Below are 18,862 nucleotides of genomic sequence, written 5' to 3' on the forward strand. Positions count from 1 at the left end.
TCCGTGTTCCTTTCCCACAGTAGTGGTACAGGAGGAGAACGTGGGAATGGACTCAGTTTAGCTTAAGCTGCTGTGGGAAGTTGTCTGAGCTGAACTGGTGGGCACTCATGTGTTCTTTTCTGCCAACATCCTTGCAAGGACAGTAAACAAACCGAGCAGCCGCTGCAAAGCACATACTTCCCTCTAAAAATCAGTAGTTTTTAAAGTGTTACGGCACATTCCCAGTATACGCTGTAGTTAATACCTTTTTGTTCTCATGTGGATGTTGATAGCAGATAAGAGGCATTTTCTGCAAATCCTATTTCCCAGTTTCTTGGAAGAACCATTGTGCTTGGCATCCGTAATCCTGCTGCATGAAGCAGAGAGAAGAGCACGAGCAGGAGTTGCCAAGCGTGTTCGGGTCTGCCTTGTGTGAGTCGGGCTGTAGTGAAGAGCAGCTCTGCCTGTTGGGCATAAACAGATTGGTCCCTTTTCATTAGGATGGCTCTTGTTCACCCTTTCCTTCACCATAAAATATTTTAGTACCACCACTGTTAAAAGTAATAAGTGTAGCCTTCATTCTTCATGCTGTCTTAGGTGCGTTGTCTTGTACTGCCAAAGAGATGCTTAAGGAATCTTGTCTCTTGGCCCAGCCTAGTAAAGGACTTCACTCAACTAGTATCACATCTGATCATTTGATATTAGTTATCGCTATCTCCTTAAAAATAACCAGAGTCACCTGTACTGTGCTGTTTTCTAGAAGTCTTTCCTGTGTTGTTGTCTACTAGCCCTTTTGTTTGCGTGCTTTCCTCTGTTAGACTTCAGATTGACTAAAAAAGATGCAAACCAACAACAGCAAAAAAACTTCTTTGCTTTCAGAAAATACCTTAGAAGGCACCTTACCAGTTCAAGCATTTTATTCCCTTAGAAAAGCACTGTAGATGATCCAAGGGGAAAACTGTAAGAAACTGCAAAAGTTTTGTGAATGCCTCTTTTCCTCCAAAAATAATGGAGTTTCACAATATTGTATAAAAATCTTATTTCTTCTTGTCTTAATGCTGAGATTGGTAAAAGTTTATTTTACAGTGTAAAATGTACGAAGTGCTTTATTCCTAGTAAATGGTGATTGTATGAAATAGAAGATAAAATTACAGTAGGATGTTATATATATTTTTTCCTCCCTGATTCAAAAAGATATTTTTTACTAATGTTCTAATGTTTGGCTTTGGTTAGAGAGTTCAGAAGCAAAAACTGAACAGTGACTAAAATGTGCTGGACACATCTAATAAAATAAGCATTTTTTTTCTGATTGTAGTAGGTTCATATTGTTTAAATGTATAAATCTCCTGATTTTACAAATTGCATAATTCTTTATGGAATGTTTTTTATCCGGTCAGCAAGTCAGGCAGTTTTTTTTTACTGAGGTGCAAAGCTCATATGGATAGAGAGTCAAATTTAGCTTTGAAATGAGTATTTTATTCAGCATTAATGGGATTATACCATTAAATGCCTAGATTGAATTGGGCTCATGTTTGGGTGTGCGTGTGCTCTGCTCAGAGAGGCAACCTCCATTCATCTTCTGATAACCTCGTTATGCTGGTAGACCTCTTGAGTGAAGCAGAGTAGTTGTTAATCCTGAAACACTGCGAATCCAACAGTGGGAAGGCCTGTTCTGCATAATATTAATCTTTGAAAAATTAAGTGTCTGGTTTGAACTTCCTTTTGAAGTCTAAGGAGAGAGACTGGCCCTCCTAGAGTGTAGTGGTCTGGTTTATGTAATGATTTGGTTCGGCTAGTGGAGGTGCCTATGTGCACTGACCATACTAAGCCTAAAAATACTATTTTAAGAGAGTTAGTTACTTAACTTTGAGGTTCTTGCAATTTGAAATGGATCACCTATGAAAGTATCTTTCATTGAGGACCATATTCAGTCATTTAGGTGCCAGACAGTCTATTTCTTTCTTCTGTCCTTTCGGTTTCAACATGTTGGAGAAGAATGTGAATAATTCCCTTGATGGCTCCCTTTTAACTTGTTCTTTGGTGTTAAAATGACTTGCAATGATAACTTAATTTTCTGGGCTTCTCTCTTTGCTTTGCATTGGTTTGAGAGAACTGATTGACTGTTAGGATTTAGGAGGGCTGTAGTGGATGGACAGGGGGCACAGGTAACAATTTTAGAATTAGGAAAGTAGAATTCTAGAAAGAAGTGTAAACAAAGATGAAGGCATCCTCTTGTGAGATAAAAAATTAGGTCAAGAGCAGGATTTAAAGAAGTTAAAATAGAACAGGGGGTGGGGGAGGACATGTCTAAAACTAGTAGAAAGCAGAAGTGTGGTAAGTAGGATTGGGAGATAAACAGAATGAAATAATGAATAAAATGGCAAACTAGAAGAAATAAAAGGAAGATTGTAATATGGCAGGAGAAAAAAAAAGTTTTTATTTCTATTTCTAAAAGTTTTCTCTGCTATTTTAGCCAAAATCTGACTTTCAAAATATTACAGTTAAGTAGATGAAAAGATATATATGTGTATTACATCAGTGGAATCAAATATAAGTTATGTAATTATACTGATGTATAACTGCATCCCGAAAAAGAAAATAGGTTGATAGTTTACTCCCTGCCTTGTGCAACTCCTAGAACTTCTAACCTGGGAAGGGGAAAGAAGAGGTAAACGTGGGAAGATAGAATTCAAACTGCCAACTTCTTGGGACCGAGAGACACTTGCCAGTTTGCTTAAAAGATTTAAAAAAAAAAAAAAAGGAGAGGAAAAAAAAAAAAAAGAAAAAATGGAAACCCAGCATGTGTCAGCATGGATCTGTTCCTGATGGGAGACAGAAAACTTCCAAAAATCTTTTTTTAGTGCACAACAGAACCGTCTTCTGGGGTTCCGAATGGGAATTCATGAGGAACAGATAGATACAGGAAGAGGAAACAACAATCCCTGGCTTGCTGGGGGTTTTGTTGCTCATCTCCTGTGTGTCCAGGTGCATGGGCTCTCTACAAGCCCAGTATACTCTGCAGCAGTAGCTCCTTCTTGCTTTAGGTAAAACCTGCTTTTTCACTGGCACTTTTTTTTTTTTTAATTTGACAGACTTTACTCTCCTATTGTAATAAAAATAAGTCCTTATAGATGTTTAAGTTTTATGGTAACTGGAGCCTCCTAGTCCTGGCTACTAGTCCAGGTACTGTTTTCCTTCTATTAATAATCTTTTTTAAATTAATTTCTGGAAAATACCCAGATATTTTTTACTCCCTATCTCTTGCTCAGATGGAAGTAACTGAGGCCCCTTGGGATGCTGTACTCTGCAACAAAATGAGTACAGGCAGCACCAGCTGCGTAGTCACTGCAGAGAGGGCCTCTTTCCTTAGCTGTGGACAGAATGCAGGGCACGAGAGGTGTAATGGGTGACCCAATGGGTAACTCCCCTTAAGGAGTTACACGTAACTGGCACTTACTGAGAGCTAGAACCTGCACAGTGAGGAGGTCTTGGCTTGCTTGTCTCGAGAAGCGTAAGGCAGAGGAGAAGACCTCTGTAACAGTCAAAAAGGAGAATTTGCAGGTAAGTAATTTGCTGTTACAGTACCAGAGCTTATGTTCTTACTTAAGTAAAACCTGCGATCCCATTTATTCAAATCTGCATACAAATTTGGGTATAAATATATGTATTTTTCTTAGGAGAGAAGCGTGTCTACCTATCACTGCCCAGACCAGGGGTAAGTTGCTTTGGGGGCTCTGTATTTGCATCCTATCTGCTGCTAACTGACTGACTCGGCAAGGGCACAGCAGCATCTCCGTAATGTGCATCTAGACTAGGTGGCGGACAGTAAAACATTGAACTTGCTAAATAAGCAACAAACTTTGAAAACCAGGCAACTAGTCACATAACACACATTGATCCCTTACTTTGATTCTAGCTGAACTTTAATTCTTGTTTTATAATAGGACAAACTTTACTTCCGCACTGTATAATCATAAATGTCCCTAGCAGAGCAGTGTTTGTTTACATGATGATAAAATAAAAGTCTTGGTGATACTTTTTTTTAATGTTTTTGTCTGAGCTGACATTCTGTATTTCTATCGGTTCTCCTATCAAACAAATAGGATGGCTGGTTCAACATAAGAATGGATACAATTACAAGTCTAACAAATATTCTTAAGTTTCTTCAAATCTTAATATTTGCATGAATAGTACTCATGCTCAGTTATTGTTCTAGAATGTTCAATTTCGTGAATTCCTTTTAGCCAAGCAGCTTAAGCTTCGACTGTAATACAGTTAAATGACATTTAGGAGTACAAAATCTTAAACTTTTGCCAAATCTTTTGAGATCTGCTCTCAAATTTCTAGTACCTAGGCAAAATTATTATTGTCTGATCTGAATACACATTTTTAGGATTCAAGTAAAAAAAAAACAATTAAGAGCGGACACAGCTATGAAAGCTAAACAGTAGGCAGCAGATTGGAGTGGGAACTTAAATAGATGTATTTTCTTGTTGCCCAGATTGATTTTGCGCAGACACAGTGAATAGCAGATTTTTACTAAGGGATTCCTGAGTTTCCTTTGCATTCATAACAGCTCCTCGTGATTTTCAAACAAGGGGGTCAGTCTTGCACACTCACTACCCTACCTCCTCCTGCAGCTAACACCTCTCCAGACTGATTCCTGCTTGTACTTGCAGTTCCCCCACACTCTTGTGCAGTTTTTATATGTGGGATGTAGCTCCCAGCTTCACTAGTTTCTGCTGTCTTTGCACAGTGACAGATTTTGGAAAGCTAAGGCCAGGACCTGCTGCTCTCGGTTACAGACTGTTTTGAAACAGCTCATGCTGCGGATGCCTGCAATGCAGTTTTTTAACCTTTACATTATCTTATTAGGTGTTCCACTTACTTACATCAATGAAACTGGTATTTTTTGCTTAATCTGAGCCAAGCTTAATCTGATCAGAAAAATTGCTTTGGATACTTATGGCAAATAGGGTGGGGAATCCACAGAAAGGTCTAAGTCTCAGTATTAATTTCCAGCTATTTCAGCAAGATGACCCAGAAGGAGCCACCTGCATCATCACAGCAACAGTTTTCACCCAAGACCAGTTCCAAAGTTGATTAAGCCAGTCCCTGTTAGAGCAGTATCATCCTTGATGGAAAAAAAAAAAAAGGAAAAAAAAAAAAAAAACACAGTGTAATGTTGTCCTTGGCTAAGGGTGTTTATTTTGTATTAAGAATTATTCAGCCTTTTAAGGGACAGGGAAGAGGATGGTAGCATATGAGGAAACAGAAAAGGGACGGAGTCTGAGAACCGAGAGGAATCTTTTCCTTATAAATGTTACTGTGTTTGTAGGCCCAGATAATGCTCCCTTATGCCACTACAGAGGAAAAATCAAAGCAGAACAGAGAGGCTTCAGCTTCTACTGAAAAGTCTGTCTAAGCCACTGAAACTCTCCTGCAAAGTTAACTTCTGATACAGCCATGTCTTATGACTTGTTAGTAAAATTATTAAATTTTCCTCTTATTTAAAAATGGTATTTTTTTTGTTTGAAACAGAAGCATAACACAAATCTGAAAGCATTAAAGCCAGTCAAATTAGATACTGAGGTAAGACGTCATCATTTTCGTAACAAATCTTTTAATTATTTTTTGACTGAAAAATGTGTTTTCACTTGTCCTAAATATACTTACTGTTTACAGGAACAGGCAAAAATCGCAAAACTTGGATTAGAACTGCATCTGCTGACATGTGAAGTAGATTCTGAGACAGAGAAATGGGAGGATCAGGACAACAGATTTGTGCAACATGTACAAGGCATGTCCAGCATGGCCTACTCCATGTACTTATTTACCAGGTAATTGTGCTGTATGCAGAGCATTTTGGTGAGGAGGAGGCATTAAAAGTATTTGCTGGGAACAAGAGGAGTAGAGGAGCATTGGTATACTTAAAAAAAAAAAAAAAAAAAAAAAAGAAAAAGAAACTTGTTTTGCCTAAACTTAGAGCTAGTTAACTAAATCACTAGTTAGCTAGCTAAAACTGTTTAGAGCTAAAGAGCTTAGAAGATCACAAGAAGTTATAGAGTGTAATGAAAACTTTTTTTTGAAGCATTGTATTTCTCTTTTGTTGCTGAATATCTGTTTAAATAAGTTTAAGTGAGGGGGAAAAAATAAAGAAGCATGTTCATAGTTTGCTTTTAAAACTAAGAATTTAAGCACAGATGTGTAACTGTAGCTTAGAATTGCTGATCCTTGCTGTTCTGAAAGGTGTATCTTCTGAAATCAGCCTATTCAAGGTCAGTCTTTTTATTATAATTCTTGTGGAAGAATTTAGATTTTTTTTTGATGCAGGATTATTCTTACATAGCAGTCCAGACACATGGATTTCTGTCCTTATTCTGCCATAAGACCTAAACTATTCCTGCCTAATTTCTCAGTAGTGCTCTATCCACTGAGGTTTTTATATATTTTCAAATGGGGCTCCCATAAGTTACTGTTTCTCATTTGCATAGGGTTTATTTTTTTTTTTAGTATAAAGTGCCTACCTAGATTAGTAAAACAAATATACCTAGCCATTTTAAGCAATAACTGAATAATTTGATTTTGTACAAAAATGTTGTATTTTGTGCATTACCTAGTTAAACGACTTAATTGTCTGTGTTCCCCTATTCGCTCTAACCTTTCTGTGTTCATTTTTAAGCATTACACTGACACTATGGAAAGGTAACTTTACTAACCATAATTCTTAATTATGAGAAATTGAGTATTATACTTAACTGTCTTTACTTTTAGATTATCTGCTTTCAAAAGTTACGTGTGTGTGTGTGTTTGTATATTCTACACTTCATAAGTTTGTAACAAAATTGTTTTTTCATTCTTGTAATTCTCAGTTCCTTTTGTGTGTTGCAGAAATACTTCACCTTAGAAGTGAACAGAGGTTTAGTTACTTGCACGGGGAAAGGGAAGCACATAACCTTTTTTTTTTTTTTTTTCTAATAAATGAAACAAGATTCCTCTCCAGAGTTCACACATCAGAGAATGTTTCAGTGTAAACTGCTTTTCAAATTGAGTGGAAGGGAAATGGTAGAACATTAGTTAGTGGAAACGTTCCGCCATTACAGCAGGCAAATTAATGGGAAGAAAAAACGCTACCACTGCTTTATAAATACTTGAACAAAGGCAGTTTGTAACATTTATAATGCAATTTTTAAAATAGTTACAGCAAGCATTTTAGGAGATTTGACCAATATCCGTCATGAATATAGGTACAGTACAAAATAGGCTGCAAGGATTTAGGGATCACATTTGGCCTTTTGATCTTACAGACCATGTATGTTTGAGAGAGCTTATAAATTAGGTAAGTACCAGGCAAAATACCCTGAAATCTGTACATGTTATATAGTTTGTTTTTGTTATTTCCCACAGAGGAGAAGGACTGCTGAAAACTACCCAGGACTTATTTCATCAAGCAGAGGTAATATATTAAAACACAAACAAACAAAAAAGCCCACAGTCAGGAACTCTGAGTGAAGAAACAAATTGAATCTTTAACTCTTCAGTTCTTTACACAGAAGTACAGCCTATCACACGTGGACTAATAATTCTATTTTTTTAAGCAGCAGAACTCTGGTGTACACCTTTTAGAAGTTAATATTCCAGTGTTTGGATAGTAGCTTAAATAAGACAACATTCCTTAAACTTTGACAGATTCCAGTTAGAAGTGGAAATGTCAAACTGAATGTCCATTATGGCCAGTATAGAAGGACATCAAAGCATTAGGCTTCTCCTTTTTGTTACTTAGCTCAGTCCATTATGGGGTAAATAGATATTCCATTCAACCCTGAACAGCAGTATCCTTACAAGAAAGGGAGAAGATACAAGAATTTGAACAATACCAAAAAAAAACCACAAAAGGCCAAATCAGGGAATGTGTGGGGTGACATTCTAAGATACATGCATATGTTTGACAGGAGACCATTATCAGGATGATGCACAAACATGGCAGGTGTCTTCCATTCATAAAACTTTTGTAGAGTGCTCCATTACTAAAAGTAACTGGAAAACATTTTTTTAACATGAAATGAAAGCCCTTAAACTTTGCTTATATGAGAGAATGGCAGTTGCAGTGCAGCTTAGCATTTCAGAGGTCACCGTGAAATGCTGACATGTTAATGTATACAACTATTGCAAATATTTTCTGCTACTCTCTTACTGTGTAGTATACCACTTATTAAAACAACAAATAAAGCAAAGAGCCTAATCTTTAACTGTGGTTAATTTTGTTATGCTCCCTTTCCTCCAATCAGATTTTTGCTGCAGAGGGCACAAAACTTGCTTCAGCTTTCCATGGCTTTTCTGATCAGGTAATGTGTGGCTACTCAGGTCAGTCATTCCTTAAGACTATGAGCTGAGGTGCAGCACCCTGCGACTCTGGCAATGCTTAAGGGCCAGCTGTGCTGCCTCCTTCAGTAACTTGTAATCGGAGTCTTTAACACTAAGCAGTTCTGTTTTCCTGAACCCCATTTCAGCTACATGACGATGGGAAACCACTGCTTCTGCTGGAGCATGAGAAACTGATCCCTATGTGCCAGCAGCTTCAGATTACAGCAAAAACTTCTGTTCAGGGTAAAAGTGCTACGTTTACAAAGGTAAGCTTGCAAAGAAGAAATGATGAAAAGCTGACCCTGACTTGTTTTGAAATCTCATCATCTACTGATTTCTGTTCTTGTTAAAATATGAAATGGTTTTTGATAGCACAATGTCTTGGGGTGACAGACGACCATGAAAAACAGCAAATGCTAAATTTTATGCTGTTTTGCAGTACTTATTTTCTGCTATGTGATACATCACTGTTGTAGTTTCTTATGTAAAAGAAAGTTACTTCAGCTACTGTCCTTTCTGAACTATTGCATAGACCTAAAAAATTTGAGAAGCCAATATGCCAAGTATTGACAGTAAAAACTATTCCCCTCAATGCAAATGGATTTGTCTATTGGGACATATCTATACTGTATTTGTGACCCAAGCAATTTATTGCACTGTGTTGTGTTGGGGTAAAAACACCTCTGCTGAAGAACTGTTTTCTTGCTCTTATTTTTGTTGTAGTATCCCTGGACTTTTTTTTTTTTCTTCCTACCAACAGAGAAGGGCTTCAGTGAAGCTTATCCTAATTCCCTCATACTTAGTCACCCTGATATCCTGACAGGAGAAAAAGCATGATGCACTGGCACTTTAGAGTAGAAGTTTGCCAGTAACACGGATAGCATTACCTTGAGGTTCCCATTTTTACATTACTTAACATCTAATTTTGCATAACTAGCCCTGTGGCAAAAGAAATACCATGATTGTTGATGAGATACTAATATTTTCAAGAAGACTTCCCCAGCCCCTAGCTTGCCAACTTGAGAGTCCGAGAATTAGTACAGCAATTAGTAAGGCTTTTCTTTCCTATTGCTAAGAAATTATCACTTTGGTTTTGGATTTGATATTAGTGAGAGAGCTTATAGGAATCTTTCCTGAGCTGCTTTTAAAGGTGGAAAGATGCCTGGACACCTCCCATTACTCTATATGGCTTTTTATTGCTGAGAATTTTGACAAAGAATATAAGTCAACATATCTTTTGATTCACCTATTAGGTGAATAGAGCTACTGGAATGTTATCATTCTGCAACTCACTTCTCATCTGAATAATATCAAACAGTATTTAGCTTACTGTAATCCACTAGAACTTTATTCAGTAAAAGCTGAACTGTAAATTAAGTGCACCTCAGTGACTGAGGAAGGACTTTATTGCTGGAAGTATTAATGAAGGTAATCACCACTGTAACAGTTATTTTTATCCTGTTGTTATCCATGCTATTCATGCTCAACATAAAGAGAATAAATCCACAAATGCTAAGACCCTACTACTGGAATATGTGTTTGCTTCTCAAAATATATAGTCTATTCTAGACTGCCCAGAGTTTATTCCGATTGTAATCGTGCTCATTACAAGTAAAGATACAAGTTTACAACTGAGTATAACCGGACTAAATGGAAGCTTGTCATCTGTGTATAGCTACAACGTGTTTCTGGAGGGCCCAACTTTGTAACGTATCCTGAGAATTAGACTTGGGATTTAAACTCAAAAGTCCTCAAGCCTTAGCTAGCTCTTTAGTATGGCTGATGCCACGGTAAGGCTTATGTGATTCATTGTGTGATTCTAAATGATGTTTGCATGACTTAAGGCAAAAGAAAGATACCACCAGTTATGAGTAACACATACTTTCTAGACACCCTTTTAGGCAAATGAGCTGTAATACCAAAGAGAAGAATATTAAAAGGCTCATACTCTTATCAGAGGTCCTTTTTGGGCAGTATTCCTCAAGCATCAAAATCCTTTGTGGAAACTTTCCCATCAGTCAAGTTCTTAAACACTACAAAGCTGAGTTTTTTCTTTCTTTTCTTCTTTCTTCTCCTTGCTTTCCAGGTTAATTCCTTTAGCTTAGTTTTCTACAGCAAGGTTAGTATTCACTTATAAACTCAGTATTCTTTCGTATGTGTGTCATTCTCTTCTGTTTCTCAGCTCATGTCTTTTGCCCACAAAAGGGAGGCTGCAGCTCTAATGTATTATATTAAAAAATATATATTACCCATTCAAACCTGAAAAAATATCATTATTTCATGTGTTAAACAACTACCTAACAAAAGTAATTAGAAGTGTTACACTACTGTAATACACTACTGTAATTGTCTTTTTAGGTTGATGCATGCATTCAGAGAACAAGGAATGTGATGACGCTATTATGCCAACTTCTTCCACTTTGCTGCAGATTACTGAGAAAGGTGAGTTGATTCATTTAAATCAAATAGATTTTAAAAGTCTCCCTCTTAAAAAAAGAAAAAAGTAATAATATCTTTGTTCCCTTACAGAACAGAGTGGGAAACAGCTGTCTTAAACCTGCTCCACCATGGAAAGAGAACAGAGCACAAACTGGTACAAATGCAAAGTCCCCAGAAAGGACAGATGAGATGCTTGGCCTCAAGCCTTTAGAAAATCATGTAACAAATATGACATTTTTAGAGCAAGGAATTACAGCACTAAAAATGTAGGGACTCCATTTGAAAGTAACACTTTTTGAAGTTTTGATATTGCTTTCATTTGTAGAAAGTCCAAACAGTTTAATCTGAATTAAAATGATTGACTTTTGTCACAGTTAATATACGTCATGTTACTTAACGGATTAGCTAGTGTAATTGTTAGCTATTTTTATAATGTGAATGTTCCCTATTGATACTGGTTTTGTATATAATGCTTATGAATGTTTTAATGGATCTTTCAATGCAAAGATGCTGCTAACAGACATTTTACATAAAGAACCTTGTGCTGAATATACTATATGGAACACTACTGTTGAAGTTTGTAAACTTACCTCCGGCCTATTTCTATCTATCTATTTGAGAAAGCGTGACCAGAAAAACAGTCTGAAAAGCTGTGGCCTAAAGCACTGAACGTTTCTTAGCTATGAGTTATACCTGCAGTGGGATAATCTAGGGAAAAAAAAATAGTTCAATATCTGTAAAGATCAATTTTAATCTCATTGACATAACTCATGTTCCCAAAAGTATATTTGTAAGTAATTAATACTCTCAGTTTAAAACCTTTTTCCTTATACCATAATTATTTTTAGACCTTTTTGATTAAAGCTGATTGAGTGACATTTGAATTGCCTGTAGAACTACTTAGGTATTATGTAGACTATATTGTTTAGAATTTTAAAAATTATACTGATAATGACAGACTTGTGTACAAAGGGAATTATTTGACTTCAAGTTGTTATGAAAATATAACCTGGTATGATATACTTATTTTCAAGTTTATCTCTTTGTACTCAGGCTCCTGATGTTCTTTATCTTCAGTTCACCTTTCTCATACTTCATGTCATTTAGTTAAGCCAAATTAAGTGATAGCTCAATCATGGGATTTTCCCTGTATATGTTCTGCTTGCACTGAGCAGAATCAAAGACCCTTGTGGAACATGCTCCATGCATTAGCATACCTTTCTGTGCTAATTTAAAAATGTGCTTTATCTTTCTCTCTCATTTCTAGTGTTACAAGTTTGAACATAGAAACTATTTGAGCTACTTTATTCTTGTGTGAAGCAAGTGTTTTAAGTTCCACTTTTAAAAACAGACAGTGGGCCTTTCAATGTCATGGAATTCTAATGTACAAGTAGTTTATTTGCTATCAAATACAGATGATACCTGTATACTTAATTTCATGAAGAATTAAGTCGTTTCAACAAAACTTCTTCATACTCCTCCTGTGTCAGAAGTCCTTGAGTTATACTCTTGCTTTCTTCAAATTTGGGTAGAACCACTGCTATGTATCCTTCAGTTGATGGCTAAACAAGGAAGACTAAAGTTAGTAGTGAAATAAAAGTTACAAAATAAAAAGCAAAGAAAGTTTCTTACCTTCTCTTGCAGAATAGCTGGATTATTAAGAATGTTTTCATTTACTTCTATCAGTCGCCCACGTATACAGCTGTGAAAGTTGAAAGTAGATTCAGTGGAAATTAACACTGTGTCAAGGTAAGAAGAAAATGGGAAAGTTCTTACCTATAAATGGTGTACTCTTCTCCATCGGAGGATGATATCCTGCACAAAGGGGCAAATTCTGTTAAAAACTGAGCTCCCTGCATTTGGGGAGGAAAAAAAAGGTTACTTTGAGTTACCTGAGGCTTTTCAAAGTGTTACTATCAGCACTATAAGATGATTGTAAGTTTCAGAAGAAAGGAGGGAACAGTTACTACCTATGGGTCATTGTAAGTTGCAGTTACACTGCCCACGGGAGGGGAAGATGATAGCACAGTTCCCAAGCCAAGCCGACATTTTATCAGAGTTTACAAATCTAATAGTAGTTTTTCTTGTGGCGTAACAGATTTGTAGTTTAATCAGACTAGAATTGGCAAGTAGAGGAAAAATGGAGAAATGGCTAACAGCCTTGGTTTGAACAACACTAAAAACCACCAGTGATGTAGGAGCGCTATTGCACCTAGCTTGGAATAGTCAAACAAGCTACTTTACATGGTCTGAATTCTTCAGTTCTGGAGGAGCTGTATTAAAATGCAATGGTAATGCTGTTTCTCCCCTAGAAAGGATAGAAAGGACAAGGCAGTTTGAGAGATTAAGATGAAAACTGGCCATACCCTTTTTGACTTCCCAGAGACCTTATTTTGTAGTCTGCTGCAGTTGGCACTGATTTGGTAATTAATGCTTTTAATTGCTTTTCCATTTTGAAGAAGAGGATGTGCTTCCGCCAAGGTGATGACACAAATTCTGCAACAAGAGCTGTAATTATTGTACTGAATCTGTGAAAAGCCATGCTCTCATATGCTTCAAGCAAGCTCCACAACATTCTTTGCCTTTACTAGTATGATTTAACAAAATGATAGTGATTACTTCGTTTGCCCTTATAGTCTAAAATTCTAGCAAGTTTTTATTGTTGGAGGCCCAGTCTTCCACAATATTCTTCCCCCTATAGTTTAGTAAGAAAGTGTAGTTCATCTTACTGCAGTCTCAGTCACAGAACATACAGACAGACCTAATGAGATAGCAAGAACAGCCGGGTCTGGGTGATAACGTCAGGGCTGAGCAGGGTAATCCAGAACAAACAAACAACTATTTACCTGAGCTCATGATGAAGAGCTGATAATAATTATTGACTGCAGCTCAGTGACAAATTTTCCTTTCCTACTTAAAAATTTCATTCACTCTTCAAATTAGACTCATTTTCCTCAAGGAAACTCACCTTGAGAGTTTGCTGTACTGGGTAAAGTTGAAAACTGAACTTTGGCTTAAACAACTTAAAGCTTCTTCTCTGTGCACTGCTTTATTTTTCAGATACTAGACTGGAGCATAGCAGGAGCAGACTTCTTAGTTAAACAAAATCCCAGCTTTTAAGTAGGAGCCAAAAGAAAGTGTGCTTTTTAACTTAGAGCTGTTTTATCTGATAGGGTATGCACTGTGAGCATCCTCACAGTGTTTGCTTGTGTTGTGACAGCTGAAGCAGATGTTCACGCAGTGCTTTTGATGGAAAAAAAGTCTCAGACTAGGTAAGGATGAATGTAAGGGCTATTAGTGGTGAATAGTCACAGCAGATAAATGCTACTGTGAGCTGGTTCTCAGGTAACCTGTTTGTGTTTCATATGCATAAAGGCAGATTATTTCTTGTCACAAAACTCCAGAATTTAAAACAAGATTAATCTTTCTGTAGAGATTAGACCTAGTACTACCACTCTTCTAGAACAGTGCTTAATATATAATTATATACTGCTTAGAACTTGCCAATAAACAAACACATTACATTATACTTCAGTTTAAGGTCAGTTTAAAAAATAAGAGGACCAAAATTATGTATGAACATAATGCTAACTGCAGTGAAAAAAGTAATGCTTATTCTGAACTTTCCCCTTAAATGAGGAATCGTTTAGATCTCTTAAGAGATTCCTCATCTCTTAGATCTCCTTAGATGTCGCTCCCCTGTCCTGCAGGTTCTTAGTCCGTGGTTCTTGGGTGGGAGCTGTGTTCCGGTGCTTTTGGTGTGTGCCACTGCAATTGCCACTGCCAGCTCTCCAGAGACATAGTGCAGCAGCTCCTGATAAAGCAGCAATGAAACTACCTTCTCCTGATACCGGCCCCCTGTTTTTCTATGATGATTTTGGGCTGGCATTTAATCTTTACAGCTGAGGCCCGGTAATGTAACAAATTAGAAATGAATCCTGCATTACGTACTTAGAAATATCAGTGTGACTTACAGCTAAATGCACAGCCACTGGAAGCAGAACATTTTACGCAGCTCAGCTGGGCTGCTAAGGCAGCCAGGAGCCCTGCTTTTCCGAATTCCAGGGACCAGTATCATCTTTACTTGCAAACGTGTGTACAGGTCCTTCTATTTTTTTTGTTCCCTACAGCAGCAGCTGTTGCGCGACCGCGGGCCCCTGCCCCCACGCGAGGCCATCGCAGTGCACCCGAAGGGCCCCGCGGAGGGAGCACTCCCTGGCGGCTCCGCCAAGGCCGCTCGCAGCTGGGTGGCCAAGAGCCCGAGGGCGGCGCCGCTCGCCCCGCGGCCGCTACTCGCCTGTTGGAGTGCTGTAGCACGCAGAAGTCCTCGCACGGCCGCCCCTTCACATCTGCAAAGGCACAAAGAGCAGTGACCGCGGCGGCACCAGCGATGGCCGCCGCCGCCAGCCGCCCGGCCGCTACCTGGCTTGTACCAGCGCGTGAAGTAGCGCCCCGCGCCGCCCACCGCCATGGCGCCCGGCCGCCCGCCGCGCCCCCCTGCGCGCATGCGCCCCGCGCCGGCGGCAAGGCGCGAGCGCGGCGGCGCCTGTGACGGTTAACGGCGTTAACGGCGTTAACGGCGCTCCCTGCACCCGCCGCTCCTTCGCTCTGCGCGTCACGGCATTTCCACTGCCCCAGGCGATAAAAGACGGTAGGAAGAAGCTTGCAGACGTGTCCGTGCACTAAAATTATATTTCGCTTAATTTCAAGAGCTTAAAAATGCGTCTGGGTGTAAATACAGGGGTAATTAAGTGCACCAGTAGGAAAAGAAAAATCCAGAAATATCATCTCGTTTATTTAATCTAGCACACTGTAGAGTGGTGGTTTGGTGCAGTATGTTGGATTATATATCATAGAATGCTTAGGGGTGGAAGGGACCTCTAGAGATCATCTAGTCCAACCCCCCTGCACATGTAAGGTCACCTAGAGCACATGGCACAGGACTGCGTCCAAGCGGGCTTTGAAGATCTCCAGAGAAGGAGACTCCACAACCTCTCTGGGCAGCCTGTTCCAGTGCTCCGTCACCCTCACTGTTAAGATTTTTTTCCTGAAGTTCCTGTGGAACCTTTGATGCTTTAGTTTCTGGCTGTTTCCTCTAGTTCTGTCGTATAGATATATGCATGCATATATATAGTATGTATACATGTGTATATACACACACACTATATATAGTATGTATACATGTATATATATGTGAATGTATATATATGCATGTTAGATTATATATATATACACACACACACATATTCATGAAAACATCCATTTCTTGTGACAAGCAGAATGACAGTTTTCCTCAGAAGTTGTAATAATGCTTGGCATCAGAAATTAGAAAACCACTGTGAATTGCATTTTATTCTTTTAGTCAGTTACTAATGCGGACAGCTGTCATGATTCACATCTGCACCAAAGATTGATCATTAAATCACTGAGCATTCATCACATACCCCTGTATCATCTGATAACTTATTAGGTTACCTGGTTACTTCTCCCCAGATGCACCAAAAGTGTATTTATTTATCCCCTGTTGTTGCATTAGCAATGTGTTTTGATGCACATATATTTCAATGTTAGTTTATTATGTATCTATCTTGATAATTTAATCAAGAGCATGGAATATACAATAAAGGTGTATAAATATAGATGGGAACATTGGAGTATGACTACTGTAAAGAAAAATTAAATAGAGGTATCAGAGAATGGACAACTCAGGAATATACTCAATGATTTCTCAAACACCTCAAGTCACAGGATTCTGCATCTGGGTTTTGTTTTGTTATTAAGAGGGGTTTGCTCCTTATGAAGAAAGTACAGAGACTGAATGAAAAATTCAGTGGTGTAGACTGAAACAAACAATAACTTCTAAACCCTTGATGAAGGGAAGGAACTCACCTCTATTCTCTCAATATTGTTGTTAAACATGGAAGTCTTGTTCTGGATTGGTTTCTAGTGCTAGCATGTAAGCCATTAAAAAAAAAAAAAAAAAAAAAAAAACGAACTCTCCCCTGGAAGGTCTGCTCTTCTCTGCGGACACGTTTGTTCAGTGTGCTTCATGAGCAAAAGTTACATGGGTTTGTATGCGTGCAGATTCGTGGGAGCCTGATAAGACCCCTCAGGAGCAAGACAGTTTCACATGCAATGTTGAAACACCATCAGCTGGTCTCCTCTGAGTATCCGAGGACATAACAAATAAGAACTGCATTTTCAAAGGAAATCTCTCAGCTTGCAGGATCACCATACAGATCAGGTGAAGTGATGAGCTCTGCTAGCTCGGTTTTAGAAGAAGTTACAGGAAACTGCAGCAGAGTCCTCCCATCCTTAAGACTATTAACCTCTTTTAAGACAGGAAAAGCAACCTTTATTTGCTCCTTTTCACTTACTCATAAATTACAGTAGTAGTGAAACATGTTTTACTGACTGTTTTAAATGCTTGACTACTCTTTCCGTGCAGAAATTTCTCCTATTATCTAATCCAAACCTCCCCTGCTGCAATTTGAGGCCATTTCCTTTTGTCCTATCAGTAGCTAATTTGGAGGAGACCAACCCCCACCTCACTATGACCTCCTTTTGGGTAGTTGCAGAGTGCAGTAAGCCCCCCTAAGCCTCCTCTTCTCCAGGCTAAGTAACCCCAGCTCTCTCAGCTGCTCCTCCTAAGGTCTGTGCTCCAGCCCCTTCACGAGCTCCACTGCTCTTCTTTGGACATGCTCCAGCACCTCAATTTCCTTCTTGTAGTGAGAGGCCCAAAAGTGAACACAGGATTTGAAGAGCAGCCTCAACAGCAGCAAGTACAGGGTGAGACGATCACTTCCCTAGTCCTGCTGGCTACACTGTTCCTGATACCTACCAGGAGGCCATTGGCCTTCTTGGCCACCTGGGCACACTGCTGCCTCACGTTCAGACGGCTGTTGACCAACACCCCCAGATCCTTTTCTGCTGCGCAGCTCTCCAGCCACTCTGCTCCAAGCCTGTAGCGCTGCATAGGGTTGTTGTGACTGAAGTGCAGGATCCGGCTTCTTGGCCTTCTTGAACCTCGTACAGTTGGTCTCTGCCCATCAATCCAGCCTGTCCCGATCCCTCTGCAGAGCTTTCCTACCCTCAAGCACATCAGCCCTTCCTCCCAGCTTGGTATCATCTGCAAACTTACTCAATCCCCTCATCCAGATCATCGATAAAGATAATAAAGAGGACTGACCTCAACACTCACCCCTGGGGAACACGGCTCGTGACCAGTCAGCAGATGGATTTAAGTCCATTCACCACCACCCTTTGGGCGTCCTCCAGCCATTTTCTCATCCAGCAAAGAGTACATCTCTCTAAGCCCTGAGCTACCAGCTTCTCCAGGAGAAGGCAGTGGGAGACTGACAAAAAGCCTTCCTAAAGTTTAAGTAGATCACGTCAACAGTCTTTCCCTCATCCACTAGGCAGGTAGCCTGGTCGTAGAAGGAGATCAGGTTGATCAGGCAGAATCTGCCCTTCAGGAACAAATGTTGGCTGGGCCTGATGCCCTTGTGGTCACACACATGCTGTGTGATTTCCCTCAAGATGATCTGCTCCAAGGTCAGGCTGACAGGCCTGTAGCTCCCCAGATCCTCCATCCAACCTTCCTTGTAGATGGGTGTCACATGGGACAGTCTCCAGTCCTCTAGGACCTTCCCTGTTGACCAGGACCCCAGAGAGATGATGGAGAGCAGCTCCTCAGAACCCTGGGGTGGATCCCATCTGCCCCCATAGACTTTTGAGCGTTGACTGTTTTCAGTTGTGCAGGAATAAAACCCATGGTCTTCTTACTGGTTTATACTGGCAAAGCCATTCAAGTAGGAATATAACAGCTTCATATAATTATATGCAGTAAATACACACACACACACACACACACACACACACACACACACACACACACACAGCAGCCCCTCTCCCAAATGGCAATACTCCTTTAACAGATTTGGCACTTTCACCATCTTTTATTAAATATAACTTTCCACAGTACCATCATACGCAACATTAAATTGAGTAAAAAAAATCTTACACAGTATGTGTTTCTACTTTTGGGAAGGGAGAAAGGGGAAAACCGCAACACATCAAA

At 39.2% G+C, this 18,862-nt stretch overlaps 2 protein-coding genes across 2 annotated transcripts in view; one reads left to right on the forward strand and one right to left on the reverse strand.

The window, feature by feature from the left end:
* CTNNAL1 (catenin alpha like 1) overlaps window positions 1-11,431 on the forward strand; it is a 44,239-nt gene extending 32,808 nt beyond the window's left edge. Inside the window, exons 12-19 of the mRNA XM_088531362.1 lie at window positions 3,657-3,694; window positions 5,521-5,571; window positions 5,665-5,819; window positions 7,387-7,435; window positions 8,268-8,324; window positions 8,490-8,609; window positions 10,702-10,785; window positions 10,873-11,431. Of these exons, the coding sequence (XP_088387488.1) occupies window positions 3,657-3,694; window positions 5,521-5,571; window positions 5,665-5,819; window positions 7,387-7,435; window positions 8,268-8,324; window positions 8,490-8,609; window positions 10,702-10,785; window positions 10,873-11,052 (734 nt within the window). The 3' untranslated portion in view covers window positions 11,053-11,431. The remainder of the gene's footprint in view (window positions 1-3,656; window positions 3,695-5,520; window positions 5,572-5,664; window positions 5,820-7,386; window positions 7,436-8,267; window positions 8,325-8,489; window positions 8,610-10,701; window positions 10,786-10,872) is intronic.
* Window positions 11,432-12,159: 728 nt separating this feature from the next.
* Window positions 12,160-15,254, reverse strand: ABITRAM (actin binding transcription modulator). Its single transcript, XM_088531364.1, has 6 exons — window positions 15,205-15,254; window positions 15,080-15,131; window positions 13,149-13,278; window positions 12,559-12,635; window positions 12,415-12,484; window positions 12,160-12,344 (listed from the first exon to the last, which is right to left on the reverse strand). The coding sequence occupies exons 1-6, from the start codon at window positions 15,251-15,253 to the stop codon at window positions 12,219-12,221; spliced, it is 504 nt and encodes a 167-aa protein (XP_088387490.1). The 5' UTR covers window position 15,254; the 3' UTR covers window positions 12,160-12,218.
* Window positions 15,255-18,862: the final 3,608 nt, after the last annotated feature.

Source organism: Tinamus guttatus, unplaced genomic scaffold, assembly GCF_059628265.1.
Source record: "Tinamus guttatus ecotype Peru unplaced genomic scaffold, ASM5962826v1 Tinamus_guttatus_pri_ptg000409l, whole genome shotgun sequence".
NCBI lineage: Eukaryota > Metazoa > Chordata > Aves > Tinamiformes > Tinamidae > Tinamus > Tinamus guttatus.

Excerpts from the sequence above, each read along its gene's own strand:
- ABITRAM (XM_088531364.1), bottom strand. The coding sequence starts at position 15,253 with ATGGCGGTGGGCGGCGCGGGGCGCTACTTCACGCGCTGGTACAAGCCA. Across the intron at positions 13,279-15,079 it reads GTGCTACAGCACTCCAACAG|AATTTGTGTCATCACCTTGG; the intron begins GCGAGTAGCGGC and ends CTCTTGTTGCAG. Across the intron at positions 12,485-12,558 it reads GAAGAGTACACCATTTATAG|CTGTATACGTGGGCGACTGA; the intron begins GTAAGAACTTTC and ends CAACTTTCACAG.